Genomic DNA, 20022 nt, shown 5'->3' on the forward strand with positions numbered 1-20022 from the left:
CACTGTTTAGCTGGAAAGGAATTGATCCATACAATACCTAACAGAATGTGTCATACATTTAAAACTTTGTGGTCTCATTTAGCTTTCTGCTTAAAAAAAAAAAAAGGCATTGAAAAAGTAGTAAAAATTTCATTACAGTACTGGTAACTCAATGGATATTAATGCCTTAACTCAGACAAACCCATTATTTCGAGTGACTATTCATACAACAAGGCATAAGAGTACTAGTTTGGATGATGTGCTGTAACCACCTAGTCACTCACCGTGTTTATGCCAGTTCTTGTTGTAGTTCTGAAAAGCAATACCAGTACAAATACTGTAGACCTCAATAAATAAGAAAAATATTTGTTTTATATGGTCTTTTAGGGCTACGCTGTCATATAAGGCCTAAACAAGGGGTTATTGATTTTCATATATTCCAAGCCAGAAAGGACCACTGTCGTGGTCTAGTTCGTCCTCCTGTATAACACATCACAGAATTTCCCAAAAATAATTTCTAGAGAATATATTTAAAAAAAAACATCAACCTTGATTTAAAAATTGCCAGTAATGGAGAATCCACTCTGACCCTTAGTAAATTGTTCCAGTGGTTAGTTACCATCACTTAAATATTTACACCTTATTTCCAGTCTAAATTTATCTAGCTTCAACTTTCAGCCATTGGATGCAGCTATACATTTCTCCGCTAGACTGAAGAGTCCATTATCAAGTACTTGTTCCCCAGGTAGGTACTCAGACAGTAATCAAGTCATCCCTTAACACTCTCTTTGTTAAGCTAAATAGATTGAGCTTCCTGAGTCTATCATTACTAAGGCATGTTTTCTAATTCTTTAATCATTCTTGCGGCTCTTTTCTGAACACTCTTCAATTTATCAAAATCCTTTCTGAATTGTGAACACAGAACTGGACATAGTATTCCAGTAGCAGTCGCAAAAGTGCCAAATATAGATTTGGATAGCCTGCGTACTGGTGTAAGAGGGGGATATTACTTCAATGCACAGACACATAAATCATAATCTCTCTCTTAATGGGATAAGACAAACCTTGGAAGTTAGGAGAACTCCAGCCCTAGGCAGGGGTGGAAATATGCTGCTGGAGCCAGCTATCGGGTCTCTAGAAGACAGGTAACAACATGTCATGGGGGGAAAAAAACCACAGTCACTCTCCCTTCCAACCCTCACCAGAAGGTGGGTGTTTCCATATAGTGTCCTCCAGTGGAGGACATGGTTCACTGGGACGACCTGGGAGAAGGGGGAGCCCAATATGTCTTTCTTCTCTTCCCTTTCCCTCTACCCTGCTACAGCAGCTCTAGCAGCAACCTGGTGTTCCTAATGAACCACATGCTACTGCCTGCTGTCGTGGCAGCAACGGCAGCTTGGCCTTAAAATTTTCCTGTCCAATTATTATTTTGGCACATTGTCAACAACATTTGCCAGAGAAACAAGTGAGAGAAGGTAAATGGCAATTTGTAACAGTATATATCTCAGCAAAAGCTGGACAGAATTTAATTGGACAAAGAAAAGTGCTCCGGTAGCCTCAGGGCTTTCCCCCACTAAATACCCAAGGCCAATTGGTATAATATTATACCACTGGAAAATCTCTGAGTCAGACATTTAACACGTAGGGTATGTTTATATGTACAGTGCTGTAGTGGCTTAGCTGTACCGATAAACCTGTGCGCTGCAGCACATCTGGTGAAGACACTATGCCGACAGGAGAGAGCTCTCCCGTCGGCATAAAAAAAACCCACTTCTGCAAGCAGCATAAGCTCTCCCACAGACATAGTGCTGTGCACACGAACATTTATGTTGGTGAAACCTCTGTCACTCATGGGGGTAGAATATTCACATCCCTGCGCAACATAAGTTTTGCAGACATAGGCTGTAGTGTAGACATAGCATTAGTACGCAAAAGCCAATTAGTTTATCAGAGTAGGGTCAAAATCATCATTACAGTACAGCAAAAGCTATCAACGGGTAAAATCAGTGTAGTGCAAGTCCGGTTTCCATCACTCAGAGCAGAGATCGTCTTGATCGACAAAAGGACTGAGTTAACCAGCCTATCAACTTTTAAGAGAATATTCTCATCCACTGAGAGAGATTATGTACATAGCTCAACTATTAATTACAGTATTCTTATAATACATTGTACCCTGTTAAACTGTAAGATTGTTAACTGCACAATGAAAGCTTTTAAATACAACCAAGAACTAAAGGCACCATTGTTACATTAGAACTCTTTTTGAAAAGCCAGAACACAGATCTACCTATTGGTACGTAACAGAAATAAATAGCTAACATTCTCACCACTAACTATTATGACCTATGTAAGACTGTTAAAATCAACGTATTGCTGCTTTGCTAGTTTCCTCACATTACCCTATCACAAAGGAACAATTATTTTTGTGGCCTTTTTCCTGAAAGGTTTGTTTTAAACTACCGTTAGTACCACAGTAGAATTTTGCAAGATACATCTTTGTGATGGTAGGCCAAAAAGAAACATGTTGATTCAAATGAAAGACATTTTACATTATGTGCCATGCACACACATTAAAAATATTACATTTTTCTACAGCATTTGTTCTATCATAATTTGAGAAATGATATCTACTTTTTTTGTAATAAAATTTGCCATGCTAGAGACAGTTCCCATTTTCACTAAAAACATTTAAGTCCTGCTAGATGTAGTAGGCATATATAGAACCATTCTTGAATACTTATTTTAACAGTTTATATTTTTAATGAACCTTTGGCCATTCATAAGATGCCTGAGACAATACTTAGCCGTGCTCCCCTTTAGGCTTGTTCCTGAGCTTGTTTGTTTTAAGCAGCAATAGCAAAAAGTTGATGCCTTGTGGCTTCTGACAACACAGTGGTGAGATCAGTTATCTTTCAGGTGTTCAATTACCTAGCAAAGTTAATAGCCAGCAATGGATCATGAACATCATCCAGCTCTAAGTGTCTCTCTGCTATAGACTGCATCTTTATCAAACTCTGCTTTGTAGCTTGTTGTTCTGTAATAATATCTGGAACAGATTCTTCCCCATGCCGCAGACGGGACTGCACAGACTCCAGAAATAGTGTGTACAAACTCTTTCTTTCTGCATCTGAAGTGGATAGTAAAATATATGGTAAATATTATTCTAAGAAACAATGTTGATTATACTAGAACAACTAAGTTAAGGAGATTAACACAAACCCAGTTTTGCTTGTTATATTTCCACATGCAGCATCAATAGAATCTAGGCTGAGATTCGCAACGTACTTAAGAACACATCTAACTTTAAATGTTGATATTAATAGGACTATTTATATGCTTAATGTTGGGTACATACTGAAATATCTTGCTGAACTGGAACCTAAAATATGAAATTAATATTTCTGAAAATATTAAACCCTTAAAGACTTTGGATATAAAGTAACTGTCAGCCATTAATACAAAACTTGTTTTCAATGACAGTTTATCCTCCCATGCCAAAAGGGATAACACAGATGTAAAAGAGGTTGCAAAACAGTTCAAAGGCACCTCACTCTACATTTAAATAGAAAGGGACTTGTATAACCTACAAATAGCAAATTTATATTGTCCCATGTGAAGACAATAGACATCACAGCTCCCACTACTATCCTTTGTGTACCATCACTGATGATGGTTACTCCAAGTATTCACCATGCCTACAGTTATATCAAGCTCTTTGGGCAGATCATCAACGGGCTTTCCTCAAATCAGGAATCCTATTTATTACCTATCATTCCTAAACCAATGAACTACTTAGTAATGGGAACCAATAGATTAATCACATAAGAAGAAAATAGTTTTATGGTTTGAAGAAAGATCTTAAATAGTACAAAGTAACAAGAGAGAATTTAAAATAATGTTAAGAGAAACTTAAAACTGAGAAAAGCAAAGAAATTCTGAATTAAGGTAAAAATTCAGTTCTCACATTGTCGTGTGTCGGGGTTTTGGAACAGAACCAGTTGTTTCAAATCAGATGTGGGTTACAAACCACACAGTGCCAGCATAAGGAGAGTTATATACTCTAAAACAGGAGTTCTCAAACTGGGGGTTGGGACCCCCCAGGGGGTTGCGAGGTATTACATGGGGGGTCGCAAGCTGCCAGCCTCCACCCCCAACCCTGCTTCGACTCCAGCATTTATAATGATGTTAAATATATAAAAAAGTGTTTTTAATTTATAAGGGGGGGGGGTCACAATCAGACAGTACAAAAGTTTGAGAACCACTGCTCTAAAAACAGTGGATTATTAAACAGTGGATTATTAAACAGTGGAAACACGAATACACCCTAAATACACAAATGTTGTTAGACACAGACAAGAATAATATTTTACACAATTTATTTTCACCTCTTGATGCAGCTTGCCATGGAGAATCATCTTTGGATTGAAGGTTCTTCAACAATTGCATGGACTTTCCAGCCATGATGATTTGTTTTAGTACTGGTTTCAGAAAGGAGACCATTGTGTGCTGCCTACTTGAGGGAGCCTGATCACTTCCAGAGCTGGCACTGGCATTATCACTCATTTTCTCTTCATTCTCCATCTTTTCTGACACACTATATAATGTGTAGGTAGCATACCAAAAATCCCTGTGATTAACTGGGACATTTTTGTTTCTACAACGGAGAGAGAAAATCGTTACACTTTATCCTTTTAAAAAGATAAAGCTTCACTATTAAATAATAATATAAATCTTTCATTTATATTTCACCTTCTATTTGGAATGATCCCAAAGCACTATAGAAATGACAGAATCATAGAAATGTAGAACTGGAAGGGACCTCGAGAGGTCACCAAGCCTCGTCCCCTGCACCGAGGCAAGACCAAGTCTAGACCACCCCTGACAGGTGTTTGTCCAACCTGTTCTTTAAAACCTCCAATGATGGGGATTCCACAGCCTCCCTTGCAAGCCTATTCTAGAGCTAAATTACCCTTATAATTAGAAAAGTTCTCCTAACAGCTAACCTAAATCTCCCTTGCCGCATATTAAGCCTATTACTTCTTGTCCTATCTTCTGCAGACATGAAGAACAACCGATAAGTTTTCTTTGTAACAGCCCTCAACGTATTTGAAGGCTTATCAGGTCCCCACTCAGTCTTCCATTATGGAAGGTTTAGAAAACCTGGCTTATCATTTTTGATATTCTCCTCTGGTCTCTCTCCAATTTGTCCACACCTTTCGTAAAGTATGACATCCAGAACTGAACACAGTACTCCACCTCACAAGCACCAAGTAGAGCAGGACAATTACCTTCTGTGTCTTACATACAATGCTCCTGTTCAGACACTCCAGAATGTCATTAGCTTTTTCCGCAACTGTGTCCTGTTGTTGACTCATTCAATTTATGATTCACTATAATCCCCAAATCCTTTTCAGCAGTACTACCACCAATTATTCCCCATTCTGTATTTGGGTATTTGATTTTTCCTTTCTAAGTGAAGAACTTTGCAACTATCTTTATTGAATAACTCACACAAAGTAATCACTTCACCTGTGATTGACACACAGTCATCTCTAGAATGATGGTAACTAACATTGCACAGAATCATTGCACAATAGATTATTAGAACAAGAAACAAGAGACTGCTTGTGATGGGGTGGACTAGTGTCCTGCCACACCCATCCCAAGAAAGGAGCAGAACAGTAGTCCTCCAAGCAGCCTAGAGTAGCTGCAGGGGAAGCAAACAGATAGGCTTCAGGGAGCAGCCAATCAGGGCCCAGGAGGGCCATATAAATGGAGTAGCAGAGCCAGAGACAGTCAGTTCCTTGCTGGAGCTGGAGGAGTACATATAGTGCTCCTGGCTGGCCAAAGGGAACTGCAGCACCATGGACAACTCAGTGCTGGCTCCTGAGCCTGAACTCAGATGAGCCCTGAGGTAAGGGTGAAGCTTTGGTGAAGATGGGACCATTGGGAAGTGGCCCTTGGAATTGAAGGCAGTTTTGCTAAAGGGACATGGTGGCACATGGCTGCTATTCTTAGCGTTCCTGGACTGAGACCCAGAGTAGTGGGTGGGCCTGGATCCCCCGCATAGGCCATGGAGAACTGGTCTACAACCAGACACTGATAAACCCCCAGAAGGGGAACTGAACTACTTAGTAGCCCAACTGGAGATCTTAGACCAGGACAGACCCAGAGGGCAAAACTATTGCCTTCAGAGAGAAAACCCTGGTGGTATAGCCCAATACCAGGGCTTGAACTATTTAAAGATCACAGACACACCCGCCCAGAAGGGGTGCTCCTGTGAGACGGGTGCCATGCCATTACACTAATACATACAACTGAAATCCAGGAGAAATGTAAGTAACCAGACCAAATGTTCAAACTGGAATTTATTCAGGAAGTTAACTATTCTAAGTGCCATGGATCTTTAATTAAAAATGACTGATGCTTTTAGGTTTAATAAATAAAATAAAAAAACCCTACATCACTATGTAGGAGTCTCCATACAAATAAAAAAGTGAAACTGAACACCAGATAACGCACATGTGTCTGAAATACCTCAAAATTTAATACCCAACAGATGCACTATAATACTTCAATAGCTTTAGTTTTAGCACATCCCAGTAAAAAACAGGTAAAACAATTCTCATGAGAAGTTAAATTTACAGATAAGGCTTCCGACTCAATTACTGTTAGTTAACTGCTAAAAATAATCTAATTGTACATTAATGCCATCCCAAATAGGCGAGAGCCCTGTTTTAATTGAAAGTCTTAGACTGAAAGGAAAAGATATGTAATAGGACACAACAACCTTATTAAGGTAAAAGTTCTGGTGCCAGCAGTTAATCTTCCACAGTAAACAATCTGTGCTTCCACAGGTCATGCAAAGTACTTAGGTTTTTTTAACCAATTGCCCTTACTTGTTGAACAGCTAGAAAAAAGCGTGAGTAATACTACACAGTGGGAAAAAAAGCTTAATAGCTATAGACAGCTATAATACAAAATTTTAGTATTTCTGCATTTTTGTATTTTAAACTACTATACTGTAAAAAACGGATCAAAATGTAATGTGCAAACAGAACTAATTCTTCTAACTGATGCTGAAAGGAGTACGCAAATAACTCAAGACAGTGTTTTATCTTATGTTTCTGTTCCAAATAGCAATAGGTTTAATATCACTATCTTGCCATGCATTAGGAAAAAAACAATTATTTTATTATGGGCACATTAATTTAGGAAAATAATTGATCAGATTTTAAAAAAAAAAATCTGAATATTTGTGGTTTGATGGGCAACTTCGTATTTTTAATTTTGCTTTTTTCAAAATTAACTTATTTCTATACCATATCAACAACTATTAGGGTCACTGTCTCACTACCTCATGTCATTTCTCCCAATGTAGACTAGAGACAGATTTAAAAAAAAAATCAGATCATTTCTAGCTGTTTTATCAAATGAAATTATTGTCATGCCACCATCCAGTTTGTCTCTTCTTCAACAGTTATAATGTTTATGTAGGCCACAATGTTTTGATCCGTTCAATATCATCATCCATACCTCTGAATGATAAATTCCTTAGCAGGATCAAACAAGTTACCGTGGACAATCCACTCATCCACTGTCTGCAAATAAGGCCTTACTGTTTCAACCCAGAGAGAGAAGAGGAGGGATACCTGAAATGAAGAGTAAACACCAGTTGATGTGCGATTTTATAAATGTCGGGCAAAATTACACATACTATTTCAAATAAAATAGCTACTATACACTGCAGAGAAGCCAATCTAAAGAACTGTGCAAATATATATTTATAGTGTGCGTGCGTACATACTATTTTTTTTAAAAACTTGACCAAACATAATGTTGAACTAAAAGCAATGCCGTGCAGTCAGTTAAATGTAAGCAGACACCCTGCAACCTTCTCCACACTTCTTTCTCAATGCCCTTCAGTCCTAACCAGCAACCTTCATTATTTCCAGTCCTAAGTCTCTTTTGAGCACAAAGTGCCAGCCACAGCAGATTGTGTGGTTTATAATGTAGATAACTGGAGAATAGGATGAGACCAAGACATGTACTTCATTTGTGACCTAACAGACTTATAAATCAATTCTTCAGTGGTAAACTTCACATAAAAACTTGTTAAACAATATTCTAGTTACTGTGTGTCATAATAAAATAAAAAGTTAGATCTGACATACTGTTTGCTCAGATGCTTCTCCAACGTTGTCATATTCAAGAATAGCTTTGTAGAGTGTATTAAGCAAATGAGATGCTCTTAAAACATTTCGAGTGTCAGGTGGTACTTCTGCTACCCCTGTGCTGAAAACTTTGTGAAGTACCTTAAGCTGTGCCAGTCGAGGTGACAACTTATCTACTACTATTGAAAGAGTGACCGTTTTGTCTGCAAAACCAAAAATATACAAAGATAACCATTTTTAGCAAGTTTATATAATTTTTAAATATTGTATAGCATTTTATACAACTATTTTCATAGTTTAATCTTATTTGTACAACATTCTCACATTTTCCTATTATAAATTAAATATCCTCTATACTGTACCTTTGTTGATTATGCATTTCTCAATTTCAGTAAGTTCTTCTTTGAAACTAATGAAGTACTTGTACAAGGCCCACATAAAAGCTTGGTAGGTTCTAAATGGGGGTTCTGTAGTTTTCTTGGGAGTGGAAATGGTTCCAGGTATTACATTTTCTGAGCTGTGCCCCATCACTTCATCAATGAACTTCTGCAGCCTAAACACAACTTGTCCATATGCTGCTATCTGCTCCAACACTGATCTTAAGCAGTTCTACAAAATAAGGTTTTTCAGAATTATCTAATGAATATTAATCCTTTTTCAAGACCAGAAATCCCAAGAGATATAAAAGGTAAAATGACTGCTGAATTTAAGAGATAGTGAAATTATGTTTATCACTGAATTATCATCTTTTATGGCATCCGCCCACTCAGTTTTGTTTTATTAAATCCAAATGTGTGTTGCTTAAGTTAAAAACAGGTGTGGAAACACTGCTATTTTTCCACAGGAAGTTTAGTTTCCTATCCCCCAAATATTCAAGCCCTCTGAAGACAGGTATATTAAATTATGATTTGAATAAAATCAACCCAGGTTGATCAAATAACTTACATGGGTCAAATGAGTTACAATAATGTCATTTCTCACAGTCACCTTTCCCTCATTCAGCTGAAATATAAAGAGCTTTTTCACCCCTGAAAGAAGCCTGGAAAGCAAGAAAAGATGAGCATTCTTAAAAACAAATTCATCATAATTATATGGATTAGAAAATATAAATCAAATCCTTAAGAGGAAAATTTAGTCTTGCTTACCTGAAAATTTCCTTTCTTAAGGTAGGTCTACACTTTGAGCTGGATGTGTGATTCCCAGCTCCAGTAGACAAACGCATGTTAGCTCTGATCAAATTAGTGTGCTAAAAACAGAATATAGCCACAGTGGTACGAGCAGCCCCGAGTCCATGCCTAAAATCTTCAATGGGATTATCCTAAAGGCAGCTAACCCTTCCCGCTCCTCATACCAGTGTGGCTACACATTATTTTTAATGTGATAGTTCAGTCAGAGCTAGCATGGGTATGTCTCGTCAAGCTGGGAATCATCCCCCACTCAAAATGTAGACATACCCTTAAAGTCAGAGTTTAAGGCAAGAGGGGACCACCAGATCATCCAGAATTAACTCCTGTAAAATCACAGGCCACTAAATACCACCCAGCCCCTGCCATGCCAAGCCCAACAACCAGAATTAGATCAAAGTACTACAGCCCTCAAGAAACTCAACAACTGAGTGCCACAAGTAGAGAACAAAATGGACCAAGGTGCACCAATAACTGAGGCCCTTGCACTGGCAAGGAACTGATGTGGTGGTATAAATTCAGATGATCCTAGCAAGTGACCCATGTTGCAAAGGAAGGTGAAAACCCTCCCTGCAGTGTCCCTCCCCTATCTACTCTGGGGGGGAAATCCCTTTCTGATCCCACATATGGTGATCAGTTAGACCCTGAGCATGTGAGCAAGACCCACCAGCCAAGCACCTAAGAAAGAGAATTCCCCATACAACCTCAGGTCATCAGTCCCCCCAGTCTAGTGTTCCATCTCCAGCAATGGCCATTTTTTCTTCAAAGTAATAAGATCCACAGATTTATTACAATGGTACTTCAGCCTGCTTGCAGTCTGGGAACGGAACTAGACCTGTCAGTCACTGGCAGCATGGGAATACCCAAGTATATTTTGAAGAAAAAACAAAACATTTTAAATTCCACATAATGAAAACAAACCCAAATCCTTGGATGACAATTTCCATCTCTAATCTGGATGATCCATTTGTCTCCATGGTCAGCCAGATCTGTGAATCATATTACTCAAAAAAAGATCTTTTCAGCTAAGCAAGGGTAAATTTTCCTGTTCTTCTTCATGCTAAAATCCACAGATATGTTACAGTGGGATTTTCATAGCAATGTTCCTCCAGAATGTGAAGTAGAATCATCCTTTAAATATGGACCTCCAAAACTAGGTAGATAATACATAAATATCTCCTCCGCCTTCTGCTGGGCACTAGGGCATATAGAAGAATTAACCAAAAGGAAATAAATTGCACTGGCCAAGATTCAATTACCAATATGCAGACTTTGGTGAACTAATGGCTGCCCAACAGATCTCAATGCAGGAGACATAACTACTCTGCCTTGAGATTGCTAATGCTCCTAAAGACAGGACTTTGATGCTCAACCAGAGGAGGAATATTTCTTGAACTTACTTAGGGAATGACAGTTTGGGGACTAACTGGCTAAATTAAAAGTACAATACTGTTCTCATTAGAGAAAGCTCCTAACTTCAAATAAAATAAACCCTCATCTGATTGGAGACTGTAACCTGAAACCAGGTTAAATTTTGATTGGGGAAAACTGAGGAACCTTCTGGTATCATAAAATGACTGGCATATCAGGTTCTGCCCCCAAACTGCAAGACGGTTGAAGCACCATTATAACAAATTTGTGGACCTTATCACAAAGAATGGGACATCAGGTTAAATTTTTGTCCTAAAAAGCCTTATGTTGGGAATTACTTTCTGTAAATTCTAAAATTCATTTAAGATAATTTACATTATTATACATAAATATTTATAAATTGGATTTCCAGCCTGACAACTGAATCCCTAACAACACTTATCACAACAACAACAACAAAATTTTGAATTAAAAATCATTAAAACATCCTCAAATCCTGTCAGTGGCAAACCTATAGGATAGGAAAAAACCTGGACACAAAAGTCTTAAACTTCTCTGAAGCTCAACTAACCCATGTCTGGTAGATTGTTAAAGGAAGAAAGTTTCAAAGATGTGGGCCCTCCAGTGCACAACACCATGTCAGCCATATCTTAAGCATTTAACATCAAGAACTGATGGACTGTTACTGCTGTGTTGAGACACAGCATAAGAGAGGCAAACCCTCAGCTGGCCATATAAGGTTTACTAAATTGTAACCTACATTGTAAATTGCATTTGGAAGCCAAAAAAGTTCTGAAGTAGCAACTTGTCATACTTAAGAGATGCCAGCATTTTTTACAAGCTGAAACTTCCAGGTACCTTTCCAAGGTGGCTCTAAGTAGAGTATAATATAGAAATCTAGCACTGATACTGAAAAGGAGCAGATCACTCTGACAATGTAAAAATCAGAGAAAAATGGTTGCAACCACTAGGCCAGCTTGGAATAAATAGAGGGCATAGTAGCATGACTATGTGGCACTATTGTCACCTGCGAATCAGAGCAATAATGGGTCCACTGTGACCCAGAGAATGTAAACGATATTGCTGAAGATCAGAAATACATCTCCAACAGAACACACGGTCATGGTCTCAGCTCTTTCTTTTAGAAGTTTCCTCCTAACCCTCACTTGAATTGAGCTTTAAAGTATTTTTATAGTCAGAAAAATAAAATGACATCTTTTTACTCAACAAATCTACACTCTGTTTGTGCACTGAATTCTTTCAATGTAAATGACAAAAATAAGTTTTTTTCTACTGCACAGTCAATACAGTTATGAAAGAGTGAGCTGGCTTATTTTCTGGCTTGTGCATTTAAACTATTAATTGCAATTACAGAATCTTTACTACTGGTGATGGTGCACAGATTAGAAAGAAAGCACACAGCAATATTTCTTTTCTGACACTGAAAGCCAACTGCAAATCTGTCTCCTAGGAAAAACACTATGATGCAGGATTTTTTTTATCATTTTAATATGAAATAAATTTCATATGCAAGTATTTCAGGGATTCCTCCTTACCAGAGAGTTTCCCGGATAACCTGTGTTTCAGTTACAAGAGTTCTTTCTTCTGGCATATATAAGGGATCACTGCTGTACAAGTGTTGGTCCCTAAAAGAAGAAAATGTACTATAATTAAAAAAAATGAAATCCCAGCTGAAGTGTTTACAAATAAGAATCAAGCAGTAATCTTAAGGCTCATTTTTCCTCTGATTTACACCTCTGACTTCAAAGACTTCAATGAAGTTGTATAGGCTGTAAACAAGAGCAGAGTTTGACTCTAAACCTTTCTAGAGGCAAAAAAATATGAAAAGCCACCAAAATATTATCCAGTCATAGCCCAACAACCATTAACTAGCAAATATTTGAAGTATTAAATTAATTTTAATATTCCAACTCTCAAATGTTTAATTACTTAATATCCAATACCATACATAGTAATGTGATGAATCCATTTTTTGACTCAATGATTATCAAATAGAACATGTAGCTGTTTTAAATATATTAAAGTCACAAGTAACCATAAAATTGGATCACAAATAACCCACAAATCCCACCTCCACCTCAAAGTAACACACGCTATCTCAAAAACTTGCAAAGGGAATGGAAATTCCTTCACCTCTAAATATGAATACAGGATCATAGGGAAAAGTTCTACAATTATTCATAGACCTTCCATGATTTCTTTACCGGTAGATAGATTAAAAGATTTTAGTGTAATATGTTAGGATTATTGAAGTTTTTAGTATTTTAATTCATTTTTATCACTGATAATACTAGTTATTTATACAATTTCTTAGCTCAAAATTCAACGAAGCCAAACACGTTCACTGGCAGTGAATGTGTGCACAAACCAAATCACAATCTGGTATTGCTCTACACATGCTAAATTTGTCCAAACTGAGATTTGGAATTTGTGATAGACACAACAACACTTGCTTTGTTTTAAATTCTGACATTGGGAAGGACAGTAACACACAAGACATTTTATGCATTTTTACTGGGTTGGGAGAACTATGACTGTTCAGCACAATAAGCAAAAGCTAAAATTATACTGGCTCATTTTGTTCAATTTGCACTTACTTAGTTTTCAATACATAAATATATTTTAAACTAAATTAGTAACAAATGTTAACTCCATGAAGAGTACACACATTTTACATTTTAACAGTATCACAGCTTAATGAAAATCATTATTCATTCATTAAACCATTATCTGGCTTTATTTAATATCAGCGGTGAACATGTAAGTGTTCTTTTTTTCTTACCAGACAGCAGCTAAATTGGAATGTAGGTGCAAACTGTGAGAAAAACGAGGAGCTCTTCCTGTCCAATATTGAGGAACCACATGCTGTTCCAGCCAGCTGCGCGCATCAGGCTCACCCACTGGTAAGACATTTGATAGTCAGTGAAGGATTTTCATTTATGTAAGGAGGGCTTACAAAAGACAAAAAAGTCTCACCAATAAGCAACCAAACAATGAATTGGCTTCAGGATACAGCTGCATTCAATTAAAGGGCTAATTACTTCTGTTTGCACTTTATTACATGTACAATCATGGTAATTGCAATTATAAGTTAGTTTACACACACAGGTACTGACCTTTTGAAAATCAGGCCCTAAAAATGAGGTATTTTAATATTTATATATTTTTCCATCTTAAGGCAATGTACTTTATTTTAGACAATTGTTGAAACAATATATACAAAACCTATATTAAAGGTAACAAAGTAAGGTGCCAAATACCAGTAAGCTCACCCAATAGTCAGCATGCCCCTAATACTAGGCACTCAGTACATTACCTACAAATTATTTTTTCCTAGTTCCAACCCCCATGACACTGAGCCTCACAGATAACCAGCTTCTATTCTAGGTGCAATATCCTATTGTGCGCTTTCCTATAATTTCACAGCTGTCATGGAAACCAACTGAAACCAATCTGAAGGGGAGCCATTAGTGTCCTATTTATTACAAGCATTTTCATTCATTGAATTATACTATACCCAAGCACACACAAATGTTTTTCTTAGTATCTGCTTTTATTTCAGTGTTAACATTTAATAACACAAGCTTTGTATTATGTCTAGATATATTTAAGTTGCGTTTATCTGATGTGCATTTATCCCTATTGCAGCCTTGGTGTGCATACTCCCATAGGAATAAATGGATGTCTTTCCATTGACTTTAATGGAAATTGGATCAAACCTTCATTACACACAAATGAGGCATTACCATTTTACTCTGAGAAGAGTAACTATAATACATAACCAAACTCAAAACCTTAACTATAGTGACGATACCAGAGCACTTTAATATAGAACAACTATGGAAGAATTAGGTAGCTACATATGAGTGAGAATCATTTATTTGGAATTCATTTGTTATGAGATCCCTCTATGAAGAGAATTTTGAACAACAAACCTTTCCATGTGACCTGAGACACTGTTTTCTTGTTTTGGTCTTGTTCTTCTTGTGGTGTCCTGTCTACTTGAATGCCAGAGTCTTCCCTGCTCAGAGGTTGTTGAGCATCCTCCTCCTCTTCACTTTCTTCAGACCAATCCTGTCAAGTATGACAAGACCAAGTACATTTTTAGTGTAATGTGCCTGAGGAAAGGAAGTATACTTAGTCCTTCTTGGCAGGGAAAGTCAATGTAAGATGTCTACTTTCTGTCTTCCACTAAAAAAAAAAAAAAAAAAGGGCAAGAGGGAAACTAAAAGGAACCCTGAAAATCATTTTATTTTTTTCCCCAAAATTTATTTTATAACATGAGCCAAACTGTTAAGTTACAGACATCATCAAAATAGTAAGCTTTTCCGAGCAGTGACCTTGTATTTCTACATATCTTACTCCTACGGGAATTCTGCACCACTGATCGTGCGCAGAATTCATGTCCACGGCAGATTTCTTTCCTTCCCCTCAGAAAAATGTTTTTCTGACAGGGAAGCAAAGGGAAGCTACAAGAGTGACCACACGTCCCTCTCCAGCAGGGCAGGTGCATCGTTTCGGGTGCCTGAAGCAGCCCCAGAGAGGTAAATCACTGCAGGACAGGGTGGTAGGGGGACGGGGTGGTGCTGGGGACGCCTCGGCCAGTGCCAGGTCAGACCCACCCCCCATCCACCCAACTCCCATGCATCCGGACCCCCTCATACACAAACCCCAACCTCCCAAACCTTGTCCCCTGCACCCGGACACCCCCCTGCACCCAGCATGTCCCAGCCAGTAGCTCCTACCGTGTATCAGGCTCACCTGCTAGTCCCAGCTGGGCTGGGGAGGAGCACACTTCCCCTGCTTGGAGCAGCCAGGGCCGAGTCAGACGCACCCCACCCCAGAAACCTCCCCTGGCCCCACAACCTCACTTCCCCCCTCTTCCTGCCTCCATCGCTCCTCAGCCACAGGGGAAGGGGTCACTGTAGGGGGAGCAGCCTCCCCATCCACCCAATTCCTGTGCATTCAGACCCCCATACCCAGACCCTCCGCTGAGCCTGACCACCCCCATGAACCCTCTGCACACATACCCTCTCACCAAGCCCCAACCTCTATGCACCTGGACCACCCCGGTGAGTCCACAGCATCCAGACCCCCAACCAACTGCACCTGGACCCCTGTCCCACTCCCCCAGCACCCAGACCGCCCCCCCCTGCACTGAGCCCCAACCACCTTCACCTGGATCCCCCTCCCCCCAAAGAGTCTCATTGCCCATGCATGCAGATCCCCCCACTGAGCTGCCCACATCCAGATTGCCCCACACAGAACCCTCTTGCCCCACACCTGGATCCCCCGCACACTAAATCCCTCCACATTTGGATCCTGCTGGGCTAAGTCTGCCTGCACACACCTGGTGCAGAGCCCTGGGGTGTTTCTGGGGCAGGACTAGCCCTTGCACTGTGTCAGGGTTGGGTGCAGCATGGATACACTAACTAGGATACATTATCTATACACATTTACTGAAGCAATTATATAACGTAACTTACATTTATTTAGATGCTTAATTTTTACTTATGTTCAAAAATGGCGAAGGATGCATTTTAATGGCTATTAGCCAGGATGGGCAGGGATGGTGTCCCTAGCCTCTGTTTGCCATGGAGACAGGGGATGGATCACTTGATGATTTCCTGTTCTGTTCATTCCCTCTGAAGCACCTGGCATTGGCCACTCTCACCAGACAGGCTACTGGGCTAGATGGACCTTTGGTTTGACCCAGTATCGCCATTCTTGGATTCCTTATGTTCTTATTTACTGTTTAATTTTTTTTTTTACATGTGATTTGTGTTAAGCTCTATTTGGATGGAAATTCAATCAAAATGCACAAACATTTTTCATTAAATAAAAACTCAAACCTGCTGGATAGATAAGACAAAAAGTTGATCAAAGTTTATAAAAATACATTTTGAATTTCAAAATGACTGATTTATCTAAACAAAGAAAATATTGTCTGTAGTTAGTGAATTGAATTAATTGTTTCCGATCATCATGTCCTTCAAATCTTAGAAATAGCAGATCTCATCCTCTAACACCTGATTTTTACTTAGACTGGAAGAGACAAACAAACTTTCCGGCTTTTTCCAACTCCCAATTAGCTTAACCTTGGATTTACTTGTCATTGATCTGAAATGAACAAAATAGACTTCTGCACCTGCAGAAGAAGCTAATGCAGTAAAAAGCTGGTTTAACACTTCAACTAACTCTGGTTCCAAGCGCTTACGGAGTGACTTTCACCAGTTCAGTGGTCTGACCCTCTTTAAAACATCAGCAGCAAGCATGTACTGCTTAATACAATAATTTAAATAGAAAAAATTCTAACAGATTAGAGTAAATTTAGGCCTTAACAGATTAAAAATTAAATTAGAATTTGACATTTTAAAAAAATAAACCTGTAATAAAAAAACTGATAAAAAAAATCTAAACAATTGTTTTTGTCCACCATGATACAGCCTCCCCTTCTGTGATCTAAAACATTAGTTGATTTCCTGACTCTCCACTGCTCTAGAAAGAATGTGCCCTGTCATAGCTATAGCTCCCTACATCAACAAGCCATAAATTATTTGCTTTTGTGAACGTCTATAATCCTAAATATCATATATACTGTCTGTAAGAACATAGTCACTTTTAAGATATTACTTACTGGTGTGTCTATGTCAGGACCAAAATCAATTTCTTCACCTTCCATCAAGTACTTTCCCCAGTCAAATTCTTCTTCCTTTTCTAAAAGGAATACAAGTGAGACTCAATATTTTTGTGCTTATTTCCAACTTCCTTTATAACAAGACTTGGAAATTTTTCTAAAGGTGCAGACTGACAAGAGATACACCAAATGACCTGGGCTTTGTGACTCAGTGCCATGGGTTTTTCTTCGTGGTGTAGATTTAAAAAAAGTAACAAATGGACAAGTCTTTGCAGGATCAGGGAACCAGATTGTAAATTACTTAGGGCAGGTAACTTGTCTTTCCTTCTGTGTAAAAGGATATGTACAACCATAGTGCTATAGATAAATATTTTTAAAATAAAATAATAATCACACAAACCATATAACATAATATACTTTAATCCAATAGGAAGGTTACTCACTTGTAACTGGAATTTTCTTAGATGACCTCTGCATGTTCACACTCTTGGGATGTGCTGACTATGCAGTCCAAGCTGCATTACCAGTGCGTTCCAAGAGTGGAAAGGTGCAGAGGCCACTCTAAAAAGAATTTTAAGATACGTGGCTTCTTCCCTCCCCCCTCCTCCCCCCAGTTTCTAGACTAAAATGTTGTTTCAAACCATTTTTTTTTAAATGGCTATTTTTCAGCATTGCAAATGAATACCACAAGGATGTGTGGTATCCCAAACACATTTTTCTCATGTGTTCCATTCTTCTCAACCTTTTATTCTTGATCCACTGGGGCTAGTAAATTTACCACCTTTTGTTTATAGTCAGAAACACAGGGAAATCGTACAACATTACTACAAAACCGGGAGACTACATAAAATTAACTCTTGGTAAGTTAAAGTGGATAACTAGATGTTGCCAAGTTTAAAATTGGTTAGAACAGAAAAGCAGTATTTTTAACTTAAAATGAAAAGATTACGGAAATAACCAAACTGTATTATGTCAAGTTACTGCATAACTATCCTATGTGAAATTACATACAAAGTTACTAGTTTTAGATAGATTTTATTTTTGGCTCAGTTCAGTGTAATGAAATGGTCAGGACAGACACTGTTGGAAAGTGAAGTCCTTTATTTACTCACACAGCAGATACAGCAGTAATGAAAGCTTCCTCCAGGCTCACCAATATGCATCAAACATCACAGAGAGGTTCCACAAGTGACAGAATATTTCACTCACTGGCCCCTCTGCTGAGAGGGTATTAACTGTGATAGTCATTTCCCACTTGTGGGAACAGAAGAGAGATCACAGGCTCATTTAAAAACAACACACCAAATGGCCCTCAGATAGCAACCAACGGGGATGGATTTGAACGAGCAACCCAGATGAGAAAGTCACAACATTAACCTTTTCCCCCACCCCCAAGCCTTCTAGTTTCCAGTGTGTCTTAGATGTACAGGTAAATTAGATACAAGATTAAAAACCCACAAAAGATAACCAGTAGAGGATCTCGAAATGAATTAAGACATGATGTTATAAGACTGTAAAGGGGAAAAAAAGTCCTATCAGATTGTCACTTGTCTATATGTTTTTCATTTCAAATATAAAGATCTTGTAACCTACCCACTTCTTTATCTCTTGGCTTTTCCACATAGCTGGTGTTGGAAGGAGAATCAGACAAGCACAGTAAGAGAGATAGTATGGCATAATGAGCATCTGTCTTTAAAAACACACAAGAAAAAAAATCAATAAATGGAATAAAATGGTTTAAAAGACTTTAGGAAACGAACAGACTAGAATGTTGGTATGCCACAGTGTGTAGTATTAGCCCTCACAGCTCATCTCAAATTAATGGGATATCCTAATTTACTTATTTTGTTCCAATACAAACTGAAAATCTAGTCACCTAAAATTCTTGTTTAAATTATGCTAAACATGACAAATTAAAGCACCTCAACTAAAAGTCTACATGAGGTTTTAAGGACTCCTCATCCATTTAGTCTAAATGACTTCTATAAACTTATTTCTTCTATACAGCCAATGATTACACAGGACTATTAGCAGCCACTCACCCTTCGTGAATGGAACCATTTAATGATTCTGACATCTACATATTTTGACCTTTTTTTATTTAAAAAATAGCCCAGAAACAGCTTTTAAAAGGTAAGAGGAAATCATGCACTTCTATTAAAGTCAAAGTTTATGGCCAGAAGATACCACCAGACCATTTAGTTTGATCTCCTATGCATTACAGACCACCAGCAGCACCCAGTTATCTGCACAATAAACCCAAAAACTAAAATTAGACCAAAGTACTACTACCCTCAGGAGACTAAACTATTGTGTGCCACAGGCAAAGAATAGGAGGGAAAAAATAGCATAAATCAAATTAGTACGCACCAGGCTGTATTACAATATCACAGTCCTTTTTAAGGCTAACACCATTCTCCTTACAAGAATCTGCCAAAGTACTTTATTTACAAAATCATCTTTGAGACACCCAAGTTCACTCATCAACAAGAGCAACTGCTAAAGGTCACCGCAATTACCTTATACAACACTGCTGAGTGCTAAATACAACCTGACATTTCTGAGCATGTAGACTGGATCACACTTTAATCACTAAAAACAACATAAATAAAAGTACATATACGTTGAAAATCTCCAGAGGGGAAGTATAGTGATT

The 20022-nt window shown here is 38.2% G+C and overlaps 1 protein-coding gene across 6 annotated transcripts in view; it reads right to left on the bottom strand.

Moving 5' to 3' along the window:
- Nucleotides 1-20022, bottom strand: part of TUBGCP5 (tubulin gamma complex component 5) — a 45557-nt gene that overhangs the window by 21485 nt on the left and 4050 nt on the right. For 5 of the 6 annotated variants that reach the window (XR_013345868.1, XR_013345873.1, XR_013345869.1 and 2 more), the window contains exons 4-14: nt 18960-19056; nt 17367-17446; nt 14665-14803; nt 13512-13629; nt 12265-12354; nt 9099-9192; nt 8516-8762; nt 8154-8356; nt 7516-7631; nt 4365-4633; nt 2908-3106 (exon numbers count right to left, since the gene is read on the bottom strand). Coding sequence is in view for 3 of the 6 variants with exons in the window: in XM_077814960.1 (XP_077671086.1) it covers nt 2908-3106; nt 4365-4633; nt 7516-7631; nt 8154-8356; nt 8516-8762; nt 9099-9192; nt 12265-12354; nt 13512-13629; nt 14665-14803; nt 17367-17446; nt 18960-19056 (1652 nt within the window). In the remaining 3 variants the exon portion in view is untranslated. The remainder of the gene's footprint in view (nt 1-2907; nt 3107-4364; nt 4634-7515; nt 7632-8153; nt 8357-8515; nt 8763-9098; nt 9193-12264; nt 12355-13511; nt 13630-14664; nt 14804-17366; nt 17447-18959; nt 19057-20022) is intronic. The other variant, XM_077814989.1, reaches the window with a different exon arrangement.

The sequence above is a fragment of the Eretmochelys imbricata genome, chromosome 1 (assembly GCF_965152235.1).
Source record: "Eretmochelys imbricata isolate rEreImb1 chromosome 1, rEreImb1.hap1, whole genome shotgun sequence".
Taxonomy (NCBI): Eukaryota; Metazoa; Chordata; order Testudines; family Cheloniidae; genus Eretmochelys; species Eretmochelys imbricata.